This window comes from Cervus elaphus, chromosome 11 (assembly GCF_910594005.1).
Source record: "Cervus elaphus chromosome 11, mCerEla1.1, whole genome shotgun sequence".
Taxonomy (NCBI): Eukaryota; Metazoa; Chordata; class Mammalia; order Artiodactyla; family Cervidae; genus Cervus; species Cervus elaphus.
The window spans coordinates 772983-796311 of NC_057825.1; the positions used below are offsets into that span (position 1 = coordinate 772983).

A 23329-nucleotide genomic window follows, 5' to 3' on the forward strand; every position below is an offset into this window, starting at 1 on the left:
TCCCCACAGAGGCCGCCTCCCCTGGACCGCAGCGCTCGCCTCGCCGCTCCAACCGGTTCCTCTGTCTGCAGCCGGGTCAGGTGGTCGGTGTGGACCTGGAGTGGAGACCGTCTTTCGGCGCGGGCGGCCGGCCCCAGGTGTCACTCATGCAGGTGGCCGTGGCAGGCCGTGTGTTCCTGCTGGACCTGCCCCGGCTCTCGAGTCCCGCAGGAGGGCAGGCGCCCCAGGCCTTCTCCCAGCTGGTGTCCCGGCTGCTCTCAGACCCCTCCATCACCAAGCTGGGTCAGTAGCACCCGCCCTTGCCCCAGCCCTGCGGGACCTGGGGAAGGGTGTGAGACCGGCCTCTCCCTTGGCCCCCGTCACAGCGGTGCCCCCCAACTGCAGGTTATGGGATGGCGGGGGACCTGCGGAGCCTGGGTGCGTCCTACCCAGCCCTGGCGCAGGCCGTGCGGAAGCTGCAGGGGGGCCTGGACCTGCTGCAGGCGCACAGACAGGTCAGTGCCGGGGGTGGGCTGGGGGCTCCCTGCTCCCTGCTCCGCGGAGCTGCCTGCACGGCAACGCCTGGGCAACAGTCTCACTGAGGACTTGTCCCCCTCCTGGCCCAGCCCCGATCCCTGGCCACAGGTCACCAGGGACCCAGACACAGGGTCCCCCAGGAGAGAGTATCGCCACACATCCCCACACTGCCCAGGGCCAGCCCAGCTCTGCCCCTGCCCCCAGGATTCTCAGCACTACCCTGGGGGTTAAGATGTGGGCCCCAGAGCTGACTGGTGGGCGGGTGACCCCAGCCCTGAGGCCCTGAGACAGCCTGCCTGGGCCGCCGGCACCCCCTTTTGGGACGCTGTCCATCATGGAGGGCACAGGGCCTGTTCCAGGGAACCCCGTGGGACAGTGCAATGCTGTCTGCCCTCCAGGGCAGGCGCCTCACCCCTGGGGGTGCTGTCTTGCAGATGCGGGTGGCGGACAGGCCAGCCCCAGCTGTAGACGGGGCCGCAGGGCCGCGAGGCCTTAGCCTCCTGGTGCAGCAGGTGCTGGGCAAGCCCCTGGACAAGACACAGCAGCTCTCCAACTGGGACCGGCGGCCGCTGGGCGAGGAGCAGCTGGTCTATGCAGGTGGGTGCCCCCTTTCCTGTCCCACGCCCCCACACCCCCCACACTGGAGCCTGAGGCTGACCTTGCCCACCCTAGCTGCGGATGCCTACTGCCTGCTGGAGGTGTACTGGGCGCTATGCAGAGAGCCTGCCCGCTTCCACCTGCCGGGGGCCCTGCCCTGGAGCCTGGGGCTGGGATGCAGCGAGAGACGCGGGACTCAGGAGCCGCCCCTGCAGAAGGCCTCAGCCTCCCCCCGACAAGTAGGTGAAGCCCCCCCAGGCCCTTTATCAGGATTCTCATGGGAAGAACCACTCTCCTTAAGACTGGGACCTCACAGAGTTGGAGACCTGGAGTGGGCGTTGGGGAGACCCTCTGCCCCGAAGGAAGGAAAGCAGGCAGGGGGTGAGCGTCCTACAAGAGGAGGGGTCCCCAGCCTGGCATGCCCCTCGCCAACATCCAGGGCAGCCTCTGGATGTCCCCGTGTGCCCCCGAGACCCTGGTGTACTCCAGTGTTCACCCTAGCCCCAGGAGACATGTGCCAGCCCCTGAGGTCCTGGGTGGTCTCGGTTGTGTTCCCTGCTTCCCTGCTGTTTTCTGTACTGAGTACACATCGCTTACAGGAACTGAGCACCCTGGGAGCCCTCCCTCCCCACCTGCCCCCTGCCCCCTGCCCCGGACCCCGCCCGTCCCGGGTGGGCCAGACGGGCTGCAGCTGCTGAGCCAGGCTGTGTTGCAGGTACGCTCACCTGAGGATGCAGCCCCCGAGGTCCCGGCCCAGGCCTTCCGCGTGGTGTGTGACAATATGCTGGGGGGGCTGGCGCGGACCCTCCGCTGTCTGGGCGTCGACGTGCGGGTGCTGCACTCAGGCGAGGACCACCGGCAGGCCGCCGAGGTGAGCAGGCCTGGGCCCCCTGCGTCCCTGCGCAGCCACGGGGCTGGGGGAGTGTCGGGCAACGGCGGTGCCCCAGCTGCGTGATCCCCCACCCCGAGCTGGGGCAAGGCTCCCCTGGCTGCCAGGGTGGAAACATTTGTTGCTGCCCGGCGCCTGTGGTCTGCAGGCTCCTTTGCGGGGTAGGCCTGGTGCGGGCAGACCCTGGGTGCTCCCGGCCCCTAGAGACGCCGCCACGTGCCCTTGGGCCCCTTCTTTCTGAGAAGCTGGTGCTCACCCCCAGGGGGGTGGGGGGAAACACAAACCCCGGGGCCCTGCCGAACACAAGCAGGGGTCTCAGAATTCAGGAGCAAGGACATGACCGGTAAACATTCTTTACCAGCTTCACTGAGAGGCGGCTCCCTCTCCCCACGATTCACGGCGTGCTTCGCACAGCTGTCCCCACGGTAGATTCTAGACTGTGCTCATCCCCCGTGAAGCCGCCCCTCCCGGCCCCGCCGCATCCAGGCACAGCCCCGCCCCCGGCCCTGGCAGCCTGATTTCTGGCTGCTCTGGATGCTGCGTGCCCGCGGATCTGCTCAGGTGGCCTCTCGGTCCTGGCTTCTTTCGCCAGCGTGGTGTTTCCCAGGCTTGTCTGCGCTGTGGCATCTGTCAGCGCTTCACTCCTTTTTACAACCAAATAACATTCCATCGGATGGACCACAGCGGATCCATTCACTGGCCACTAGTGGACACCCAGGCTGTTGTGACTTGTGCAGCCACGAAAGAGCACAGAGGTGGCCAGGTCATAATTACGTAATTATGCGTGGTTTCTTTTATGCGTTTGGACACCTTCTTCTGGGTCCCCAGGCTCGGCAAGCGGGTGGCTGGGGCACAGGGCGGGGTGGGGGGGAGTGGGGTCTGAGCTTGGCAGGCGGCCCTTCCCCGGACACTGCACAGCCCGCTGGATGTTTCAGCAGCCTTCCCACACCTGCTAACGAGGAAGCTGGGGCCGGAAGGACAGAGGGGCTCTCTGCCCAGGGCTGCAGAGGTAGGGCTGAGCCATGAGGGAGCCGTCTGCCTCCCGAGCCAGCCCCCACGTCCAGGAGAGGATGTCCACCTTCCTCAGCCCTGGCCCCTCACAGCCAGCTCTTCCGGAGGCCTGGTCCTGGCTCCAGGGAAGGAGGCGTGATCGTGTCAAGAGTGGCTCTGGCTGCCGTCCCTGTCGGAAATCCCTGGGTCCTCCCACTGGGCTTGTTTCTAGCTTACAGAGGCTGAGACGAAAAGGCTAGCCTGGCTTCCTGAGGACCCCAGACAAGGTGTCTGCAGTCACGGGGGCCGAAGAGCACAGGGCCCCCCCAGAGCCTGGCCACTCGCACCCCCGCAGAACTCGGTTTGAGTTCACACTTCAATGACTGCAGCCACAGAGGCAAACCAGTGGACACGGGAGCCAGGAGTCGGTGCTGCTGTAACAGGCGCCTCAGATGCAGCAGGGCCGCAGGAGGGGCAGAAGGAGTCTGGGACCTGACAGGGTCAGGATGGCCCAGACGGAGCAGACGCTGAGGCCCAGCAGGACCTGGACTAGAGCCAGGGGGTTGGACCTCAGAACCTGGAACATCGCAGTCTTGAGGCCCCAGGCCCAGTGCCCTCCCGGGGGGCGTGGCAGGCAAGGTGCTTCTTCCTGGGAACACGGCTGTAGCTCCAGCCCCTGTGGTTATGGACTGACTCTGCCCACTTGTCCCCTTGCCTTGTGCTTGGGGCTCCCAGGGCCTGTCCTCATGCCTGCCCTGCTGTGGGGGGGGGGGGGGGGGGGTAATACTGTCACCTGTGTGTGTCACTCACGACGTGTTCTGGACGGCAGGGCGATGTGCCCGCCTCTCTCACACCTGTGATGCTCTCTGGTGCAGGTGGAGCCCTCTGGCCTTTTCTGGAGAGACTCTCTAGCCAGGGGACCCACGATGTCCCTTTGACATCTTCTCTTCTGTGGCTCTTTCCCAGCCATGTGTTTCCTGAGCAGACTCCCGAGGAGGTGACCTGGCTGTGGTGTACATCAGGGTTACCCTGTGGGTTTTATTGTCTATGATGAGCTCCGTTAACACTTATCAACATGCCTTTAACGAAAGACAGGATCACTGGCGAGGGAAGGGAGGAGGCTCCCGCCCCCGCAGCAGAAGCTCGGGGGCTGTGTCGGCACTTGCAGGGAGCAGACCTTTCAAGGATGAGCCGGGGTACCGGCCAAGGATCAGCCAGGCTGTGCTAAGGCGCCTCCCAGTCCTCCTGCTGCTTGGGGTCAAGTGTGAGTGAGGCCGTAGAGTCCACCGAGCAGAGAGCCGTCCGTCCGGCAAAGAGGAACCGGGCGTGACGGCTGGGGAGGTTCGCAGCCCGTGCAGATGCAGGAAGAGGCTAAAGCTCAGTGATTGATGGCTTCCCCCGGCATGGCCGGAGCTGAGCAGCCGCCCGCCCGGCAGGAGCCGGACTGGGAGCAGGTCCACCTGGGCGGCCGCCGCTCCGCCCAGGGTCCTGATGGCCCCACTCTCCCCTACTGTCTGCAGTCAGTTCCCTGCAGCAAACCTCAGCGTGCCTCTGACTGGCTCCGCTGCCCCAGGGACCCGATGGATACAGGCACCAGGACAGACTCATCTGAACGGCTCCGATGTTGTGTGCCTGGGCCACTAACCTAGTAGATTTAGGGCACTGAGGACCTGTCTCCACGGGTAAAGGGCTCACCAGTGTCCCTGACCTGCTGTGGCCTTGCTCCTCAGAATGTGGCTGTGGGCTTCCCCGTGGAGGTCCTGCAGGAGAGCCCGCGGGGCTGGCCGGTGGGCTGGGAACCGTGCCCAGGGCTCCATCCCGTGAGCGGCTGGATGGCACCCGCCGCAGTCGCCGCTTCACTGTCCTTTTACCCAGTCTTGGCAGTAGGCAGGCACGTCTCGCAGCACTTTCGCTCACCTTTCTCCAAGTATCGGTGAAGCCAAGCATCCTCTCTTGTGCTTGCTTGCAGCCTGTGCCCCTGCGAAGGGCCCCGGGCGGAAAGCTGCAGGTCTGACCCTGGCCTCGGAAGGCCCACTGGGCTGGCACAGTTGGTCTGCAACATGTGATGCTGCTTTATTTTCTGCTGATACACAGAACTGCATGGACCTTTAGTACTTAGTTGCCTGAGAATTGATCTTACCTCTGGAAACCTCACAGAAGTCTCCTCAATTCTACTGAGTTGGCTGTCGATTCTTGGGTCTCCTTTGCGGACAAACCGTCTACAGACAGGAACAGTTTCATTCCTTCCTCTCCAGTCTTTACAGGTCTCGTTTCTGTCCATATCCTCTCACAGCAGTCGCAGCCTCCATGGTGGGGTTGAACAGATGGAACTGTGGCCGGCTGTCTCAGTTCTGACTTAACAGGGGCTGTTTCTCCATGACGTGTGGTGGTTGCCAGGCCCCCACACCAGGATGCAGGCTCCATGTCTGCTGCGCATTGTGTCAGGAAAGAAGCTGAATTCTACCCGATGCTGCCTCTGCAGCCATTGAGATCGTCCCTGTGATCTGTGCATGTGATGAGCCTTTTCAGTTTGGAGCCAACCTTGCATTCCAGTTACACCCAGCCTGGCCAACGTGTCACGTGGCTGGACCTGTCTTCAGGACCATTCTGACACAGGACTTCTCCTGCTCACCATCTTCTCTTCTGCTTCACAAACAAGCTGGGGAGTTTACCCTCCTGCTTTCTGCCACTTTGAGTAATACTTGGATTTTCCTCTCAAACACTGGCTGAGTTCCTTCAAGGCTGCCTTAGCCTCGTGTTTTGGGGGGAGGAATTTAGGAGTTCCTGACTCTTTTCACTTAACACTTTTAGGACTCCTTAGGCGACTGCGTCACTGAGTCACTCGGCAAGCCGTGCCTCTCTCTGGATGCGCCCCTTTCGCAGTGCAGGACCCGCTGCCCATGAGGCTCCGCGGGGCCTTGCGCTGACCAGGTTCACTCTGGCTGTTGTTCAGCTGTGCTTCACCTGTTTCCTGACCTTCCAGAGGGTTGTCACTTGAATGAGTCCCTGCAAATAACTGGTGTTTGGCTTTGCTGATCCTTTCTGTTGCATTTTTGTGTTTTTTAATATCATTAATTTCTCTTTTTATCTTTATAGTTTCCTTCCTTTTGCTTACCTGGGGTTATTTCCCCAAGAGCTAAGAGGAGTGCTTAGCTCTTTAACTTTCAGCCTCTTAAATCTTACGATGTAAACATGCAGGACAGTAAATTTTCTTGAAGTAATGTTTTCACTGCATTCCGTCCATTTTGATATGTAGTATTTTCATTACTTTTTAGTTCTAATAATTTTTGAGTTTTGAATTTGAGTTCAGATTATTTATTTGAAAGGCTGTTTTTCAGTTTCAGAAAGCTTGGGATTTGGGAGCTTTAACCTAAGTGAACTGTAGTCTGTATACTGCTGATTTAGACATTTGTGAGGACTAGCTTTGTAGCCAAGCAGACGATGCTTTTTATAAGTGTTCCATGTGGACTTTAAAAGGCCACAGCCTCTTCCAGTCACGTTCACTCCCCTCTCTTGCTTTCGCACACTCAGTAGGTCAAGCTTGCTCAATATTTCCTCAAATCATCTTATCTTGTTTTGTTATTTTTCTGCCCACTTCTATCGATGACCAAGAGAGCTGTACCGAAGTCTCCTGTGGACACTGGGTTTTTCAGGTTCTCCTTGTGGTTACGTCAGTGTTTGCTTTTCCTGTTTGAAGTTGTTATTAGTGGCACACGCACGCAGCTTTAGAGCTCATGTACCTCCCCGCTGAGACACTTCAATTATGAGAGAGGGGCCTCTTCGGCTCTACTGACGCTCTTTGCTATAAGGTCTATTTGAACTAATACTAATACCATCACTCCAGCATTTTTTGGTTAGTATTTGTGTATCATTTTCTCATCGTTTTGCTTTCAACCTTCCTTTGCTCTTGTTATAAATTGTTTCTAGCTGTTTTTTAAAAAATCTGTCTGACAGTCTTGTTTTTCAGCCTGTTAGTTTCATCCATTTACATTTATTGTAATTACTCATATAATTTGTGTTCAGTTGTAATATACTAATTTGTTCTATCTCTCCTACTTTTTCTGTTCTTTTTTCTCCTTTGTTTCTTATATTCTTTTCTCTTTTTCACCCTTGTTTCTATTTTTCCCTCTATTAATTTGAAAGTTATAACTCTTATTTCTCTTCTTTTAGGGGTTAGCCTGCATGTTTGAGTTAACAATGTCTGAAGTTAGAATCAATCCAAAGACTTCAGAGCGTGTTAGCTTTCTTACCTGCTTCCCGTCTTACTGTTATTTCCAGTATTTTTAACACATTGTGGTTTTCCTTAGTTTTGCAAAGTAGACATCACATTTCTTTTATATGTTCAGTGACTCTTAGAGTTTATGATGTATGGACATGCATAGACACTCTGAGAAAAGGCAGCCTTTTTTACTAAAGGGATTTCCTTTGCTATGACCTTTCACAGGGGCCATTTTTCCTTGAAAATTCTGTTTCCTCTCTCTCCTGAAAGAGCATGTTGCTGGGTTTGTGACTGGCTGACAGGACTCTGAGAAGGGTCCTCTGCTCTTGTCATTGCTGTTGGACACCTGCCTCTGTCCTGTCACCCCTGGCTTTATTCTTGACTGCTCTGTTGTCTGGATCTTTCTTCATATTTACCTCAATTATGTGTGTTTATTTTTAATTCTGTTCTTATTCATCACATAGATGTGTATTTGTTTCCACTACAAAGTAACCACTTGCTTTATTGCGTTTTTTCTTTTATTGTGGTAAAATACACGTAACGGGAAATTGATCATCGTAACCGTATTTAAGTGTGCAGCTCAGCGACGTTACGTATGTGCAGTGTGTGACCATTGCCACTATTTCCACAACTTCTCATTGTCTCACACAAAACCTCTATATGCATTAAATAATCATTCTCCATTTGCCCCTCCCCCAACCCCTGGTAACTACTGTTTTACTTCCTGTCTCTATGAATTTAACCCCTCTAGGGACCTCACAGGAGAAGGCAATGGCACCCCACTCCAGTACTCTTGCCTGGAAAATCCCGTGGATGGAGGAGCCTGGTAGGCTGCAGTCAGTGGGGTCGCGAAGAGTCGGACACGACTGAGCAACTTCACTTTCACTTTTCACTTTCCTGTATTGGAGAAGGAAATGGCAACCCACTCCAGTGTTCTTGGCTGGAGAATCCCAGGGACGGCGGAGCCTGGTGGGCTGCCGTCTGTGGGGTCGCACAGAGTCGGACACGACTGAAGTGACTTAGCAGCAGCAGCGGTAGCAGGGACCTCACATAAGTGGAATCATATAAAATTTATCCTTTTGTGTCTGGCTTATTTCACTGAGCGTAATGTCTTCGAAGTCCATCTGTGCTGTAGCTGTATCGGATTTTCCTTCCTTTTAAAATCTGAATAAGTTCCATTATACATACATGTGTGTATGTGTGTGTGTGTGTGTGTATTTGTTTTTGTCACCTGCTGATGGACACTTGGGTTGTTCCATTTGGCTGTTGTGAAGAGTGCTCCTACTATATACCATGATGTACAAGTATCTATTCACGGTTCTGCTTTCAGTTCTTTTGGATCTGACCTGGCAGTGGAATTGCTAGATCATACAGTAATTCTGTGTTTAATCTTTTGAGAAACTGTAGCACTGTTTTGCATGTCAGCCACACCACTTTACATTCCCATCAACAGTGCATAAGTGTTCCAGATTTCTGTACATTCTCATCGACACCTATTTTCCTATTTAAACAGAAAGGCCGTGCTAACAGATGTGAGGTGAGGCCCGTGTATCCCGTGTCCCTGACGGCTCGTGTTGAGCGTCCTTACATGTGCGTATTGGTCACCTGTGTGCCTTCTCTGGAGAAAATGCATCTCCAGAGGGTCAAGGTCCCTTGCCCACGTATTGACTGGTTTATCTGCTTTTCCTGTCATTGAGTTGTGGGAGTTATTTATATAATCTATATGTTAATCCCTGATCAGATATATGATTTGCAAATATTTTTCCCCATTCTGTGGGTTGTTTTTTCACTTTCTTGGCAGTGTCCTGTGATGTACAAAACTTTTTTAACTCTCACAAAGTCCAATTTATTTTTAATTGTGTTGTCTTTGCTTTTGGTGCCACAGCCAAGAAATTGTTGCCAAATACAACGTCATGACTATCCCTGGTGTTTCCTTCCCAGAGTTGCAGTGTTCAGCTCTCACGCTAGTGAGCTGGCCCCTTGCACTCTCCAAAGATAACACACGAGAAGGAACCAAACTGGACACGTCACAGCTGCCGCCTCACTGGTTCACACCGAGCCCCTCGTGGCACGCAGGGTGGGCCCAGTGGGTCCTGAGCCCTTTCAACGGGATCCTTGTAGACTTTGATAACTTCTCTGCTGTCCCATCTAAAGAGGTGCTCCAGCTCCTCAGATCTAGAATCAGCCGTTCCTCCAAAACTCCCTGGTTCCTTTTAGCACGAGCCCTGTCTGGAAATCAGCCTGCATGAGGGTGCTCACAGCGTCAGGGTTGGTTCTCATTTCTAGGCCTTTGTGGTGGGCAGAGTGATTAAGTACCTCTAAATATATATAACACCCATTAAGGGAGTCAAGAAGATCCCCTGGAGAAGGAAATGGCAACCCCGTCCAGTATTCTTGCCTGGAGAATCCCGTGGACAGAGGAGCCTGGCGGGCTACAGTCCATGGCGTTGTAAAGAGTCAGACACGACTGAGCAACTAACACAACATCCATCAAATATATATGACACCCATCCGAAGTTTCCCATTCAGATCTAGGGTTTATTGTGTGGTCTCCTTAATTTTCTCCCAAATCTTTCTCTTTCTAAGCTGAAAAATCCTAACACCACACCAGCATTACACATCTGTCTTATGTCAGAATTCACACACAAACATTTCAGAATAACCACGTTGACGTTGCCATCCCCGAACGTTTCAGAATAACCGCGTTGACGTTGCCGTCCCCGAACGTTTCAGAATAGCCGCGTTGACGTTGCCGTCCCCGAACGTTTCAGAATAGCCGCGTTGACGTTGCCGTCCCCGAACGTTTCAGAATAGCCGCGTTGACGTTGCCGTCCCCGAACGTTTCAGAATGGCCGCGTTGACGTTGCCGTCCCCGAACGTTTCAGAATGGCCGCGTTGACGTTGCCGTCCCCGAACGTTTCAGAATGGCCGCGTTGACGTTGCCGTCCCCGAACGTTTCAGAATGGCCGCGTTGACGTTGCCGTCCCCGAACGTTTCAGAATGGCCGCGTTGACGTTGCCGTCCCCGAACGTTTCAGAATGGCCGCGTTGACGTTGCCGTCCCCGAACGTTTCAGAATGGCCGCGTTGACGTTGCCGTCCCCGAACGTTTCAGAATGGCCGCGTTGACGTTGCCGTCCCCGAACGTTTCAGAATGACCGCGTTGACGTTGCCGTCCCCGAACGTTTCAGAATGGCCGCGTTGACGTTGCCGTCCCCGAACGTTTCAGAGGGCCCGCGTTGACGTTGCCGTCCCCGAACGTTTCAGAATGGCCGCGTTGACGTTGCCGTCCCCGAACGTTTCAGAATGGCCGCGTTGACGTTGCCGTCCCCGAACGTTTCAGAATGGCCGCGTTGACGTTGCCGTCCCCGAACGTTTCAGAATGGCCGCGTTGACGTTGCCGTCCCCGAACGTTTCAGAATGACTGCGTTGACGTTGCCGTCCCCGAACGTTTCAGAATGACCGCGTTGACGTTGCCGTCCCCGAACGTTTCAGAATGACCGCGTTGACGTTGCCGTCCCCGAACGTTTCAGAATGACCGCGTTGATGTCACCAGCAGTCGTGTTACTGCAGGGTGTTCTTCATTTTGGTCTGTAGCCCGAGAGTCAAATGGTCAGTTCACTGTGGCTTCGTGTCATTTGGAATATTTCCCTATTTGTAGTTCATTTGTTTCATCTTCTTTGGGTTTATAGAGATGGCTTTTTAAATTTAATTTTGTTAGCAATTCTGTGAGATGTTTGCATGATTCTAAGGCTAAATCTATTGCAGCCTGCAATGCCCAGCCTCAGGCTGCAGGAACCTGGTGGCTCAGATGGTAAAGAACCTGCTGGCAACGCAGGAGACCTGGATCCAATCCCCAGGTCAGGAAGATCCCCTGGAGAAGGAAATAGCTACCCACTCCAGTATTCTTGCCTGGACCACAACTCCAGGGACAGAGGAGCCCAGTGGGCTGCAGTCCATGGGGTCCCGGACAGCAGATCATAATTGAGCCACTAACACTTTCACTTTCCTTTACTTTCAGATGCGGGGGAGGCAGTGATGGGGGAGTGGGCTGGCGGGGGGCGGGGAGAGGGGGTGGCTGGCCCTGGGAGCGGGCCTGCAGCCTCACCTGCTGATCTCTCCTCCTGCGCAGGTTGCCAGGCAGGAGGGGAGGGTCATCCTGACCGCAGGGCTGCCATACCACAAGGTGAGGACCCACGGCCCAGGCTGCCCCCCGCCCTCCCCCGCGGGCAGACTGGAGGCTCCGGGCTCACCTCAGTTGGGGGGGTGGGGCTTGGCTTCCGGCCCCACGTGAAAGCTGCTTCTGTCCGCAGCTCAGGGCCCAGGTTGGGGCTGGGCGCTGCCTGGCGGTGGACTGCTCCCTCAAGGCCCAGCAGCAGGCGAAGGCCGTCATCAGGCATTTCAACGTGCGTGTCACCCCTGCGGACATCTTCAGCCGCTGCCAGGTGGGTGCCGCGTGCCCCAGGCTGGGAGAGGGGCCCGTGTGTGCGGCCCAGGCTCTGTGACTGGCGAGGCCCCGCCATGTGGCTGGGCCTAGGTTTTCTGCTCCATGGAGCAGTAGCCTGATCTGTGCATTTCCTCCCAACCCCTTCCTCGGGAGGAGGGAAGGTGCACGTGTGGTGAAGACCCCAGGGCGTCGGGGGAGCCTGCGGGCACTTTTACCAGCTTTTCAGGACCTCTGCTGGTGCGTCATCTTGAGAAAACACAGTTGGGGAGCTGGGAGGACACCCCGCTGGCACCCCAGGGAGCCGGGGAGCCTTCAGACCCATGGGGGTGGCCGCTGCCCTTCACAGGAAGAATCCGGGCCGCATCCTAGCACCGCTCCCCTGCCCCAGCGGGAGCCCCGTGGAGGGCCCAGGCTGCAGGACACCCCCAGGGGTGGTGTGGGGCCAGTTCAAAGGCTGGGGTCAGAGCTGCACCCTGGTGGGGGGGAGCAGCAAGTGCCCTCAGGACAGGAGACAGTCCTGGGGGCAGCAGGGCCCAGGGAGGTGCTGGCTCTGACCCGGCTGCCGTGGGGAGGCGGGAGACCTGCAGTCCGTGGTGTACCTGCCCAGGTGAGCGGTGGTGGCAGCCGGGGGGCGAAGGTGGGGCGCAGGGGGTCCAGGACACGCCTCACGGTGGGGCCAGGATCCCAGGTTTCAGGCTGAGACCCAGGTTGTCGACAGGGCAGGTCCTGGGTCTGGGCTCTCAGGCGGCTGGTCTAGGGGGTGGGCCAGGTGCCCCGAGCTCTCCCAGTGGGCGTGGGGGTGGCAGGAAAGGGGCTTCCTGCCCAGCTGTGATCCTGCCAGCAGCGTCCCTGTGTGGTAGATGTGCGTCCCACACGTGGTCAGTGGGTGATGAGAGGTGAGGTCCCTGACCCCAGGACTGGAAGCGGAAGGCAGCCGCAGCAGCGGACACGGGGCTGCTGGGAGGGGGCAGGCGCCAGGCAGAGACCGTGTGCAGTTTATGGCCGCAGCCCAGGAGGGAGGCAGGGTTTCGGCACCCCATGGGTCTTTGTCGGGAGGGGTCCCCTGCAGAGCCTCTGAGGCCCAGGGCTGTCCAGCGGCCTCCAGCGGGACTCAGCTGCTGAGGAAGGTGGGCTGGGTGCACCCAGGGCAGGAACCCCCAGGTGGCAGACTGCTGTCCTGGGGCGCCTGCAGCCATGTGCTGGGACCCCAGGAGGCAGGCGCAGCCACAGGCAGAGAGGGGTCCCTAAGAGCTTAGGGTGCTTGGATCCACGCGCAGCCTCTCAGCACGCAGGCGTTGGGCGGGGCTCCCACCACGGTCCTCAGCCGTGGGCCTGGTCCCTGTGAGTGGAGGACGCTCCCTGCTGATGGACAGTGCCTGCTCCAGGGCGGGGCGCCTCAGGCCACACACCCCGCCTCCCCTGCCCGGAGCCCCCCAGCCACGACGCTCCCAGCCTCACCCAGGAGCTCAGCCCAGCGCGGTGGCTAGGAATGGCTTACCTTCCCGGTCCAGCGCACGGGCCACCTCACTTCCTGTCTGGTGCGTGAGCCGGCTGGTCTCAGGGCCTCCCACACGTGGATGGGGAAGCCCAGGAAGGGGCTGTGCAGATGCCCCGAGTGGATGCCCCAAGGCACGGTGACCAGTGGCTCCGTGTGACTGCGGACCCTGCCCTGCCTGAGGCCACGGCCCAGGCCCGCGTGGCCCCTGAGCCCGTGTGGACATCAGAGGGCACTGGCCACTGGCCAGCAGAGCGCCGCAAGCATAGGACTGACCGAGGGAGCACCTCCGAGCCGTTCTCGGCCAGCAGGGTCCCATCCTGTGCCCCCAGGGCCCGAGCTCCCTGGACGCTGGCTCAGAGCCACCACCGCCCCTGCCCAGGCCAGAGCTGGCCGCCTCCCTGGAGAGCTGCCGCCGCCAGGCTGAGTTTCCATTTTCTTTTCCTTCCTTCTGCTATTTTGGTGCTGTTCCCAGAGGGAAAGCCCACTGGACACACGAAGTGTTCCCAGAGCTGCCGGCCGCTCTCGGGGCTCCACATCGGGGTATGCGGCAGGAGCAAGTGAGGCTGGAGGGGCTGGTGGGCCCCGCCACGTGGAGGTGGCCCCTGACAGTAGGGAGGCAGCCCACCCACCCCAGGGCCCAGAGGGCGAGGAGCACTGGATCCCTCCAGCAGGGCAGGGTCGTGACCCCCAGAGCTGGTGACTGGGGCCTGGGACCGTCCATCGGGAACGTCCGCCAGGAGGACATTCCCAGTGCCGTCCACCCTGGGAAAGGATCTTATCAAAGAAATTTAAGCTTAAAAAAGTCCCAGAGCAGAAACCCAGGCACAGTTGGGCATAACGTCTATTTTACCGTCCCTGCGGCCCCTCTTCTGTGGTGGGGAGTGGGCTAAGCCCCAGTGAGGGGTGTCCTGGGGGTCAGTGACGTCGGCCCCTGGAAGTGGCCTCCAGGAGTACAGTCACCCCATTTGGGGGGGTGCACTCCGCAGGGGGTCCCCTTGGGAGCGGCGCTGGGGGAGGAGACTGCAGCTGGGGGCGGGGCCTCGGGGCGGGGCCTCAGGGGCGGGTTTACGCCCCCAGGATCCCCGTGCTGGGCAGAGGCCGTGGGAGGGAGGAGGGTGCTGCCTGGGCTGATGTCTGGTGGGGAGCTGGCTGAGCGAGGGCTCTCAGGGCCCGAGCACGCCAGGGCACCCTGGGCCAGCGGCCCCCAGCGCCTGCACCACACCTGGGAGGCCCGCAGTGACGGGGCCCGGAGTCCGGACGCAGGGGCCAGCGGGTCGCCGCTGCCCAGCCCGTCCCCAGGCGTGGAGACCCTCCCTGTGTCCTGAGGGGCAGCAGCAGACGTGGGGACAGACAGGAAGAGGCGGCGGCCCTGACCCCGCCCCTCCCCGGCCTTTGTGCTCTGCGGCCCCCAGCCCCGTTCCCACACTCGGTGCCCCCGGGGTCACGCAGGCACAAAGGCTGCGGGAGGAGGGGCCCCACCCTGTGCAGGCAGGGACCTGGGGCCACTGGCTCCCGAGGCCGCAGGAGGGGCCTGTCACAGGCCTCCAGGGCCGGGGCGTGGGGGGTGGCTATGGGGGCCCAGCATGCCCCCAGACTCGGGATGCCAGCCAGGATGCAGAGCCGTCAGCAAGCTCAGTACAGCCCCCTGGGGCAACACTCGGCTGGGCCCCGCAGATCGCCCCAGGCCTCCCCACAGCCCACGGGGCCGCCCTCCCGACACACTCCTCCCCTTCCGGGAACGCCCCGGGTCCACCAGAGCCCAACCCGGGTCCCAGCACTTGGCTCTTGGGGGACCTGGGGACCTGGGGACCTGGACCCCCCTGACCCGGGACCCCGCTCCTGGCAGCCCCCTTCTTTAGGAGGGCCCCGTGGCTGGCATGACGGCGGTGCCCACGCCCTCGCACTGAAGCGGGTGCCCCAGGTGCGGCGGCCAGCAGTCTGTCAGCGTACCGGCCCCACGTGGACCTCACACGCTCCTGCAGGGCTCCCAGGGGCCCGTGTTGTCCGAGATGTGTGAGGAGGCCCCTGGAGTGGCCGGGGCGGGGGCCCGGCTCAGTGCCCAGGGAGGTCCCTGGCCCAGCTGACTGCAGGTGCCCAGCAAGCACCCCCCTCCTGGCTCCGTCTGTCCTAGGGTCACTCCTCTCTGGACCTTGGTCCTGAGCATGTGTCCTGGGAGGGGCTCCTATCCCCCGTCGGGGGTCCCCCCGGGATGTACCTCCTGGACATTGACAGGTGCTCACTTGAAACACCTTGTCGCGCTGGGTCTGCTCTCAAGCTGCGATCCTCGGGTTTCTCCCGTTGGGGCACGCAGCATCTTGGGGTGCAGGCTTCAGTGGCTGTGGCGTGTGGGCTCTGCTGCCCCAAGGCCTGCGGGGTCTTCCCGGACCAGGGACTGGGTCGGTGTGCGTCTGTGCCCTCAGAGTTCTGACTCTAAGCGGGTCGGTCCTTTTCGAAAGTGAACATCTGGGGCTTCCCTGGAGGCCCAGATGGTAAAGAATCCACCTGCAATGCAGGAGACGCAGGTTCAATCCCTGGGTTGGTAAGAACCCTTAGAAAATGGAGTGGCTGCCCACTCCAGCGTCTTGCCTTGAGGACTTCACGGACAGCGGGACCTGGCAGTCTGCAGTCCACGGGGTTGCAAAGAATTGGACGCGACTGAGCAACTAACACTTTCATTTCCCTCGCTTTGCGAGGCAGATTCTTAGCCGCTGGACCACCAGGGAAGCCGCCAGAGGCTCACTGTTTAAGAGGGCCGACCTGCTTAAAATAGGAACTCCGAGGGTACAGACTCACCTCACAGAGGACAGGTGTGCGGCCCAGTGCCTGGGACGCAGCCTGGGATGCCCGGCCCCCGGTACACAGACCTGTGCGGTGGACGTGGTCCACAGCCACGACCAGGACACTGCCCCTGCCAGGCCAGCATGACGTGGGCCTGAGGGGAGCCAGCGGGGGCGGGGGAGGACAGGCCTCTGGGGGCCGCCTGGTGCCCTCAGCTCCACCCTTCAGCCCGGGGTCAGTAAGGCACCTTGGGCAACAGGAGGGCACCCGAGGGTCTGGGGGCTCCTGTTCCTCTGCGTCCTCCCCCCAGCCCACAGCGGTGCCGGAACCAGCCACGGAGCCAGCAGGAGCCCCTGGACGGACATGTCAAAGTGTCGGTCCCTCAGTCGTGACTGACTCTTTGTGACCCGTGGACAGTAGCCCGCCAGGCTCCTCTATCCGTGGAGTTCTCCAGGCAAGAATACTGGAGTGGGTTGCCATGCCCTCCTCCAGGGGATCTTCCCCACCCAGGGGTCGAACCCAGGTCTCCTGCGTTTCAGGCAGATTCTTTACCGCCTGAGCCACCAGGGAAGCCCAGACACGTCAAAGGCCAGCTCTAGACCCACTGCCCAGTGAGCCTGAGAGGAACAGGGAGGGCAGGGCGCTGAGGACCTGCCTGCCTCAGGGTGAGGGGTGCGCGGGCCCAGCCGGGGCAGCAGGACGGGTGGAAAAGGGCCCATCTCACTGCCAGGGTCCCCCGCGGCCGGGCTGGCTGAAGGGCAGGAGACAACCTCCCCCAGAGGTCAGACTTCCCAGCCCAGGAGCCAGAGCCCGTGAGTGCAGGCCTCGGGATCTGCAGGGGAAGGTTCATTGCCAGCAGCCCTGCGTGTCACACACTGCCCACAGCTGCTCTTGCAGGGGCCCCACCCCAGCCCTGCTGCTGAGGCCAGTGCCAGAGAGGACCAGACGGACCCAGGGGCCTGGCCCACTGTCCCCCTCAGCCCTGGATGGAGCAGGCAGGACAGGCTTGGGGCCTCGGTGGGCAGCCCTGGTTGGGTGTGGGAGGGTCCTCGGGATGACAGAGTGGGGCCTGTGCAGGGGGTGCCCACGGGTGGACAAGCTCCAGGAAAGGCACGCGTCATCCCACCCCCACCTGGCCACCTTTCCCTCCCTGGCCGCAGAGTAGTTGGGGGGAGGGGACCCCCTTCCCACCCCCTCCCCACCCCCTCCCAGGCAGCCCCTCCGCCCACCCTCCGATGTGCCCATCAGAGGCACATCTGGGGTGAGCCAGGGTGGCTGGTGGGGCCTTGACCCGGGCGGGTGGGGGCCTCGGTGAGCCCACAGCCAGCCTGGGATGGGGTGGGGGGGCCTCAGGAGAAGGTGGGCACTGGGCAGGGCAGTGAGTGGTGGAGTGGGGTCCCCTCCGGCGTGGCCTGACTCAGCAGCCCTGCTGACCTCACTGGGTCCCACACGTCTCCCCAGCCCTGGCAGCACCTGAGCAAGTGTTCTGCCCACCAGGCCGGCCAAGCCTGTTTAGATGCCACCTCCTCCAGGAAGTCTTCCAGGCCCCCCAGCCCAGTTTGCAGAGTCCCACCATCCTTTGGAGGAGGACTCCAGGGTGCGCCCTCCTTGGGCGCCCCCCGCTGTCTGAGGGCCAGGCCCCACTTGCCTGTGGCAGGGGCACACGGGGGGCGGCCCCTCCCCGACGTCCCCAGCCCGCATCCCTCTCCCCGCCGGCTGGCGCCCGTCCCCTCCCACACGGCCCTGGGCGGCTGGGGTCCCCCGCCCCCCTCGGCCCCGCCGGCGCGGGAAGGCAGGCGGGCGGGCAGGCGGCCGTTTGCTTTTGAATCCGGGCCGGGCGCCCTGAGTGGCCCTTTCAAAGGCCGGCGGGGGTGGGGGCCGTTCCCAGGCGCGCCCCGCCCCCCGCGCCGCCCCTCCGCCCGCTTTCCCACGCGCCCGCCGCCGGCGGTTCTCACGGCCGCGCCCCTCCCCCGTCTGGGAACTGCCCGCGCCTGCTGCGCCGGGGGTGCCGGGGAGCCCCGGGAAAGGGGTGCCACCCGGGCTCCTGGGGACGGCGGAAGGGCACGGCCGCTCGGGGGGACCGCTGGGAGGGCTGGGTGCCGCCTAGGGGGGGTGCTGAGGGAAGGGTCTTGTGTGCTCCCAGTGGGGTCCTGGGGGACCTAGGGGCACATACTGCCCGGTGGGGTAACCGGGAACCGCGGGAGGGGCTGTGTGCTGCCTCGGGCGTTGCTCGGGTGGGGGCCCAGGGACCTGCTGCCCAGGGGAGAATGAGGGGGCCCCAGGGGGTGGGGAACCGCCCCAGGGCCAGAGTCCCACTGCATTCTCTGACCCAGATTATATTTGAGTCAACCTGGAGCCTGTAGCTGCCCACCCACCCTGGCCTCACAGAGACACGGGGGTCCTGGCCATGCCTGCCTGTCCCCTGGGAACAGTGAGCTCTGCGACGCCTCCTCCCCGCGTTGGGGCCGCCCGATTGGGAGCAGGTCCCGGGGCAGCCGTTACTGCCTCTGCTCCTCCTAAGGGCCCGAGCGGCCGGTCGCTGGACTTGGCAAAGGCAAGGACAGAGCCTGTGGACGGGAGCGTCCGGCACACTCCCACCAGTGGTCTGAGACCCACGTGTCAGCCCCTGCACCCCCCTCAGGGGCTGTGACTGTCCACTGTGATGGTCCGGGAGGGTGGACTTTGCCACTCTTCTGGGCCATGCTCACAGCCCTCGGCCTGCCTGGGTGGACATCAGAGTCCAGGTGAGCGGACGTGGGGTCTTATCCTGGTGGCCTAAGCTGTCAGCCTGCTGTCCCCACACAGTGGTGCTGGGCTGGGACTGCGGCTGGGAGAGGAGGGGACGGCTTGAGAGGATTGGAGGACAAGGAGGGACCCCGACCGAAGCACAGCCTGCGGCCCGGACCCTGAGGGCGGGGCTCAGACACACCCCAGCCGGGGGCGAGCCAGGCGACGCTGGCTGGGCTGCCCCTCAGTCAGGCCCCTGTCGTCCAGGCTGCTTCTTGGACCCGTGCTGATCTTCCGCGGCACCAGACCTGCTTTCCTCTCACTGTCCCCAGTGCCCGTTCCCTCCCCATCTGCCTGCAGGAGCAGCGCTCCCGTCACGGCTCCTCCCGCCCCACAGTGGAGGCCGGGACACACCTCTGCAGCCTCATGCATGAGTGTCCATGCGTGCACAGGAGGGCCCCTCCACTCCTGCAGACACGTGTCCTCACCTGACACCTGACACACGGACACACGCACAGACACACGTGCACACACGGACCCACATGTGCACACACAGACATGTGCACACACGCATACAGGGACACAGGCACAGACACACGTGCACACATGGACCCACACGTGCACACACAGACACATGCACAGACACACGTGCACACCGGGACACACGCACAGACACACATGCACACATGGACCCACATGTGCACACACAGACACGTGCACACAGGGACACACGCACAGACACATGTGCACACACAGGGACACACACGGACACACACAGCCGCGCTGAGGTGGGTGCTCTTTCCCCTGAGGACCTGGGTGCTTCCAAGGCACCCTCGTGCAGAGAGGGGTCCACGCACCCGCCCAGACTTGCCCTGTCGGCGGGGTCTCCGGGCCCTAACCCGGTCCTGCCCCCCAGGGTGCCGACAGCGCCAGAGGCCCCACAAAGGGGCTGGGCCTGTGGGAACTGACCTCCCTGGGCCGGGGGGCGGGGCCGGCACCGAGCGGCCCCACGGGGCTGCTGGCCTGGGTCTCCAGCAGCAGGGACAGAGGCGCCGGTGGGGGGCTGGAGCCTGCTTCACGGGTCAGGAGAGCCCTGGCTGGGGTTTCAGACCTCCCCAAGCAGGCCCCACCCCAACCCCACACCTCCTCGGAGGCCTGGGGTGGGCCCTGCTGCCCCCAAGTGTGCTGGCGGGGAGGCGGGGGGGTCGCCCCCCCCAGCGCCTGAGGGCTCAGCCGGGGCAGGGGAGGGGCAGCAGGGCTCCCAAGCCCCCTCCAGGGGCCGCGGCTGGTCTGGCAGGAGGCTCACAGCCCTGCCTGGGTGCTCCAAGCCGACAGATGACCCAGGGCCCCTCCAGAGCCACCGGACAGCGTGGGAGAGCGAGGTGGAGGGCAGACCCAGGCAGCGCCTAATCGCTTCCTCCGCCGCCGCCGCCTGTCCACGCACGCACGGGGTGTCAGGCCCGCCCCCGCCCCCAGGGGCCTTTCATACCAGCCCTTTGTCCCTGCGCCCATCACCATTTGTTGGGGCGGCTCTGGGGGGTCATGGTGCAAAAACTGGCCCAGGGAGGCCTCTGGACCCTGCGGCTCAGGACCTCAGGCAAGGATGTGGGGGCGGGTGGTGCTTGGCAAGGACCAAATGGGGCCAAGGGCCTGGGAACACACTGGTGTCCTGCAGCGGAGAACGGCTGTGCCCCCAAGGCCTCTGACGCGAGTGGGAGACGCTTGCCAAGTGCAGAGTGGGAGGTGTCTGCGACCCCCCGCCCCATGCAGAGTGTGGGGGCGTCTTCGAGCCCCTCCCCATGCAGAGTGGGAGGCGTCTGTGAGCCCCGCCCCACGTGTGCTTCTCTTGCCGCATGCTTGTGCAAAAGTGATGTTTATTTTTTTCTACTTTTTTCTGCTTTGCTGTAAATTTGCTCTAAATGAGTACATAAGGGGCATTATTCTAAAGCGTGTCATAGCTTCTCAGCCCAAGCCCCCATCTTCCCTGCCTGTGGGGCCTCCAGGGCCTGGGTACCAGACTGACCGCATCTCCCATCCTGGAGGGCCTAGCTCCCACTGGAGGTGGGCAGCGGGGCCTGTGGGGGTCCCCAGGGCACCAGCCTACCAGGAGCGCAGTCCCGGCCTGCTGCTGGCAGGGCAGAGAGCCTTGCCCAGGTCCTCGGAAGTGGCTCCCTCCACTAGGCTCCCAGCCTGCGGCCCCGCCCCCTCAGGAGAGCTGGTTCTAGCATGCCCTGTGCCCCAGCGGCCGCTGGTGTGCCCCCCCCCCCCACCAGCCCCCGACTTGGCCCAGGACTGGTGGAGGCCTCAGGGTGTTCACAGGCAGTTTGCAGCAGGCTGTGCTGAGCCCGTGGGCAGGAGCATGGGTAAGGGTGAGGCCCCTGGCGTGCACGCCTGGCCTTCCCGTTGGCTTCTGTGGCCTGGCCAGGCCCACGGTGACAGCCCTCCCCGGCCCCCGACACCGGTGCACCAGCCGCCCCCGCCTGGTGGCGCAGCACACGCCGTGGGCTCTGGTGTGCGTGCGCCTGGGGCTGGTGGGAGCAGGCGTGCCTGGAGACACACAGCCCGGGACAGACCCGTGACCTCCCTCTCGGCAGGCGCTGCTGGATGCGGCCGGGATTCCTGGGCTCAGAGCTGAGAGCAGGCCTGCTTGCGGACGGGCTCCCAGTGCCTCTTCAGCTGTCCCTCCCCAGCTCTGTCTCAGAGGCTCACAGACCCGCCAGGCCCATCGAGGGCTGGGGTGCCTCCCAGGGAAGTAATTGGCCGGAGTAGCCTCTCGCCGCCCTCCTAGGGCTGTGGAGGGCGGGCCGCCCGGCCACACCGGCCTGGCTTTGGGTCCTGGGCCACCACCAGCCCCCTGGGCCGGTCCCTGCTGGTGGCCTTCCCCCGGGGAGGCAGCCTCCCTGACGGTGGGCTCCAGCCCCTGCCTAGGAGGTCCTCACTCCTGCTCAGAGTCGGGCGGCTCAGCAGGCATGCGCTCCAGACAGCCTGGGCGCTGTGGGAGCCAGGCCCAGGCGGACCCCAGGACAGGGGAGCCAGGAGCCTGCCCATCCCTCCTGCCCCCACTCACCCGCCTGGCCAGGCTCTGGGGGTGGAGGCCCACCCTGCCCTCAGGCCCCCAGCCCGGATGGGGTCCCAGAGACCTCGAGGGACCCAGGAGACCACACTGTCCAGGGCACCCACAGCCCCCTGCTGGTATCTGCCCAGATTCGCTGACGTCCGAGCCTGGGGTCTGCACAGGCCCTACAGGGAGTGGGCCCGGCTCAGACACCACCTGCCTACACCCGCACAGTGGGGTGAGGCCCCTGCCGGGTGGGGCCCCCGGCCAGCAGATGGGTGACCATGAGCAGGTTCCTCAGCCCCTGGGAAGCTCCTTGAGAACAGGGGGTCAGAGGCTCCATCCTCCCTCGTCGGGCAGGGGAACGGGCTGTCAGCCTCTGACTGGGTGTGCGCTGAGCCCCCGGCTCTGCTCGGGGCACCGGGCAAGGGCGGCTGGACCCTGTGCTGGACAGGGAGGTCCTGGGTGCGGGCCCTCCTACAGACGGGGACCGCACGACGGGGTGGGCGGGTGGCTCAGAACCGGCTCTTCCAGCTGGGCGTGGCAGTGGAGGCAGGGGTGACCGCCGGGCCCGGCCGTGGGCAGCGGCCGTGGGAAAACCGGCACCGGCGCTTCCCGAGGGTGGGGCGGGCCTCACAGGGCACCGCGTGTTTGTCTGCGCGTGACTCAGCGTGAGCTGGCGCCCCGCCCCAGGCGTGCGCCACTGGGTGCTGGGAAGGCCGCAGACCCCATCAGCGGACCCCGCCCCACCGGGCTCCCGCACCTGCTGGTGCTGACCCTCGGGGGGCCTGGGCAGGGAGAGCCCGGCCCTGGGCAGGCAGCCCGGCCGGGAGGCCAGCTGGCCCGCCTCTTTGCAGCTCCTCCCCGGCTGGGCCTGGAGTGACCGCCGGCCTGACGTGCAGCCGGGCCCTGCCCACGCTCCTGCCCGCTCGGCCCTGGTATCTGCGATGAGAAGGCAGAAGCACCCAGGTGTCTCCCTGCGCTGGAGTCTGGCCGGGGGAGAGGAGGCCCTCCGGGGGGCTCTGAGGAATCGGCCTCGCCCCCCAGAGGTGGCCCTGCCCGTCTGGCACCTACTGTGCCACCTGCTGTGGCACCCCTGGCCGTGATGCTGGAGGCCGAGCTCCATGATGAAAGGCTTTGGGGGGAAGAGGGTGTGTGTGAGTGGTGCAGGAGCCCCCCACCGTGGCTCCAGGGCCCCCGCTGCTGCCCGCCCCAGGCACTCCCCCTCCAGGGACTGACGGGGCTCACCAGGTGAGGGGGGTGCCAGGAACACCAAACAGGCACCGTCCTCCCGTGGACCAGCTCACCCCCTGACTGACAGGAAGCCTTGTGTGCCCATCTGGGAGCCGGCCAGCCCCCCGCCCTCACCCCGCTGTCCTGCTTGGCCCACCTTGCCTGCCCCTGGGAATCCTGTGTCTAGACCCATGCCAGGCAGTGGCCATCGTGAAGTGATGGGGTGGCTGCATCGGGAGGCCCATCCCACCCCTGGGACGGTGAGGTTGGCGGGGCCGAGCCAAGGTCTTCACGGGCGCTCACTGCTAGACCAGGATCCTGCGTGGCTGGGCTCCTGCCCGCACACACTCGGTCCCAGCAGGCTCCAGACGGTGCCAGCCCC

General features: G+C 62.3%; 1 protein-coding gene across 18 annotated transcripts in view; it reads left to right on the top strand.

Moving 5' to 3' along the window:
* The window catches only part of EXD3 (exonuclease 3'-5' domain containing 3), an 84072-nt gene that overhangs the window by 54556 nt on the left and 6187 nt on the right, over positions 1 to 23329 (top strand). For 12 of the 18 annotated variants that reach the window (XM_043916208.1, XM_043916207.1, XM_043916204.1 and 9 more), the window contains 7 exons: positions 72 to 282; positions 385 to 494; positions 951 to 1113; positions 1189 to 1352; positions 1829 to 1984; positions 11342 to 11395; positions 11523 to 11654. In XM_043916208.1, coding sequence (XP_043772143.1) covers positions 72 to 282; positions 385 to 494; positions 951 to 1113; positions 1189 to 1352; positions 1829 to 1984; positions 11342 to 11395; positions 11523 to 11654 — 990 coding nt within the window. Of the gene's footprint in view, positions 1 to 71; positions 283 to 384; positions 495 to 950; positions 1114 to 1188; positions 1353 to 1828; positions 1985 to 8724; positions 10066 to 10977; positions 11070 to 11341; positions 11396 to 11522; positions 11655 to 23329 lie in introns of those variants that run through there. The other 6 variants (XM_043916217.1, XM_043916220.1, XM_043916221.1 and 3 more) reach the window with 6 other exon arrangements.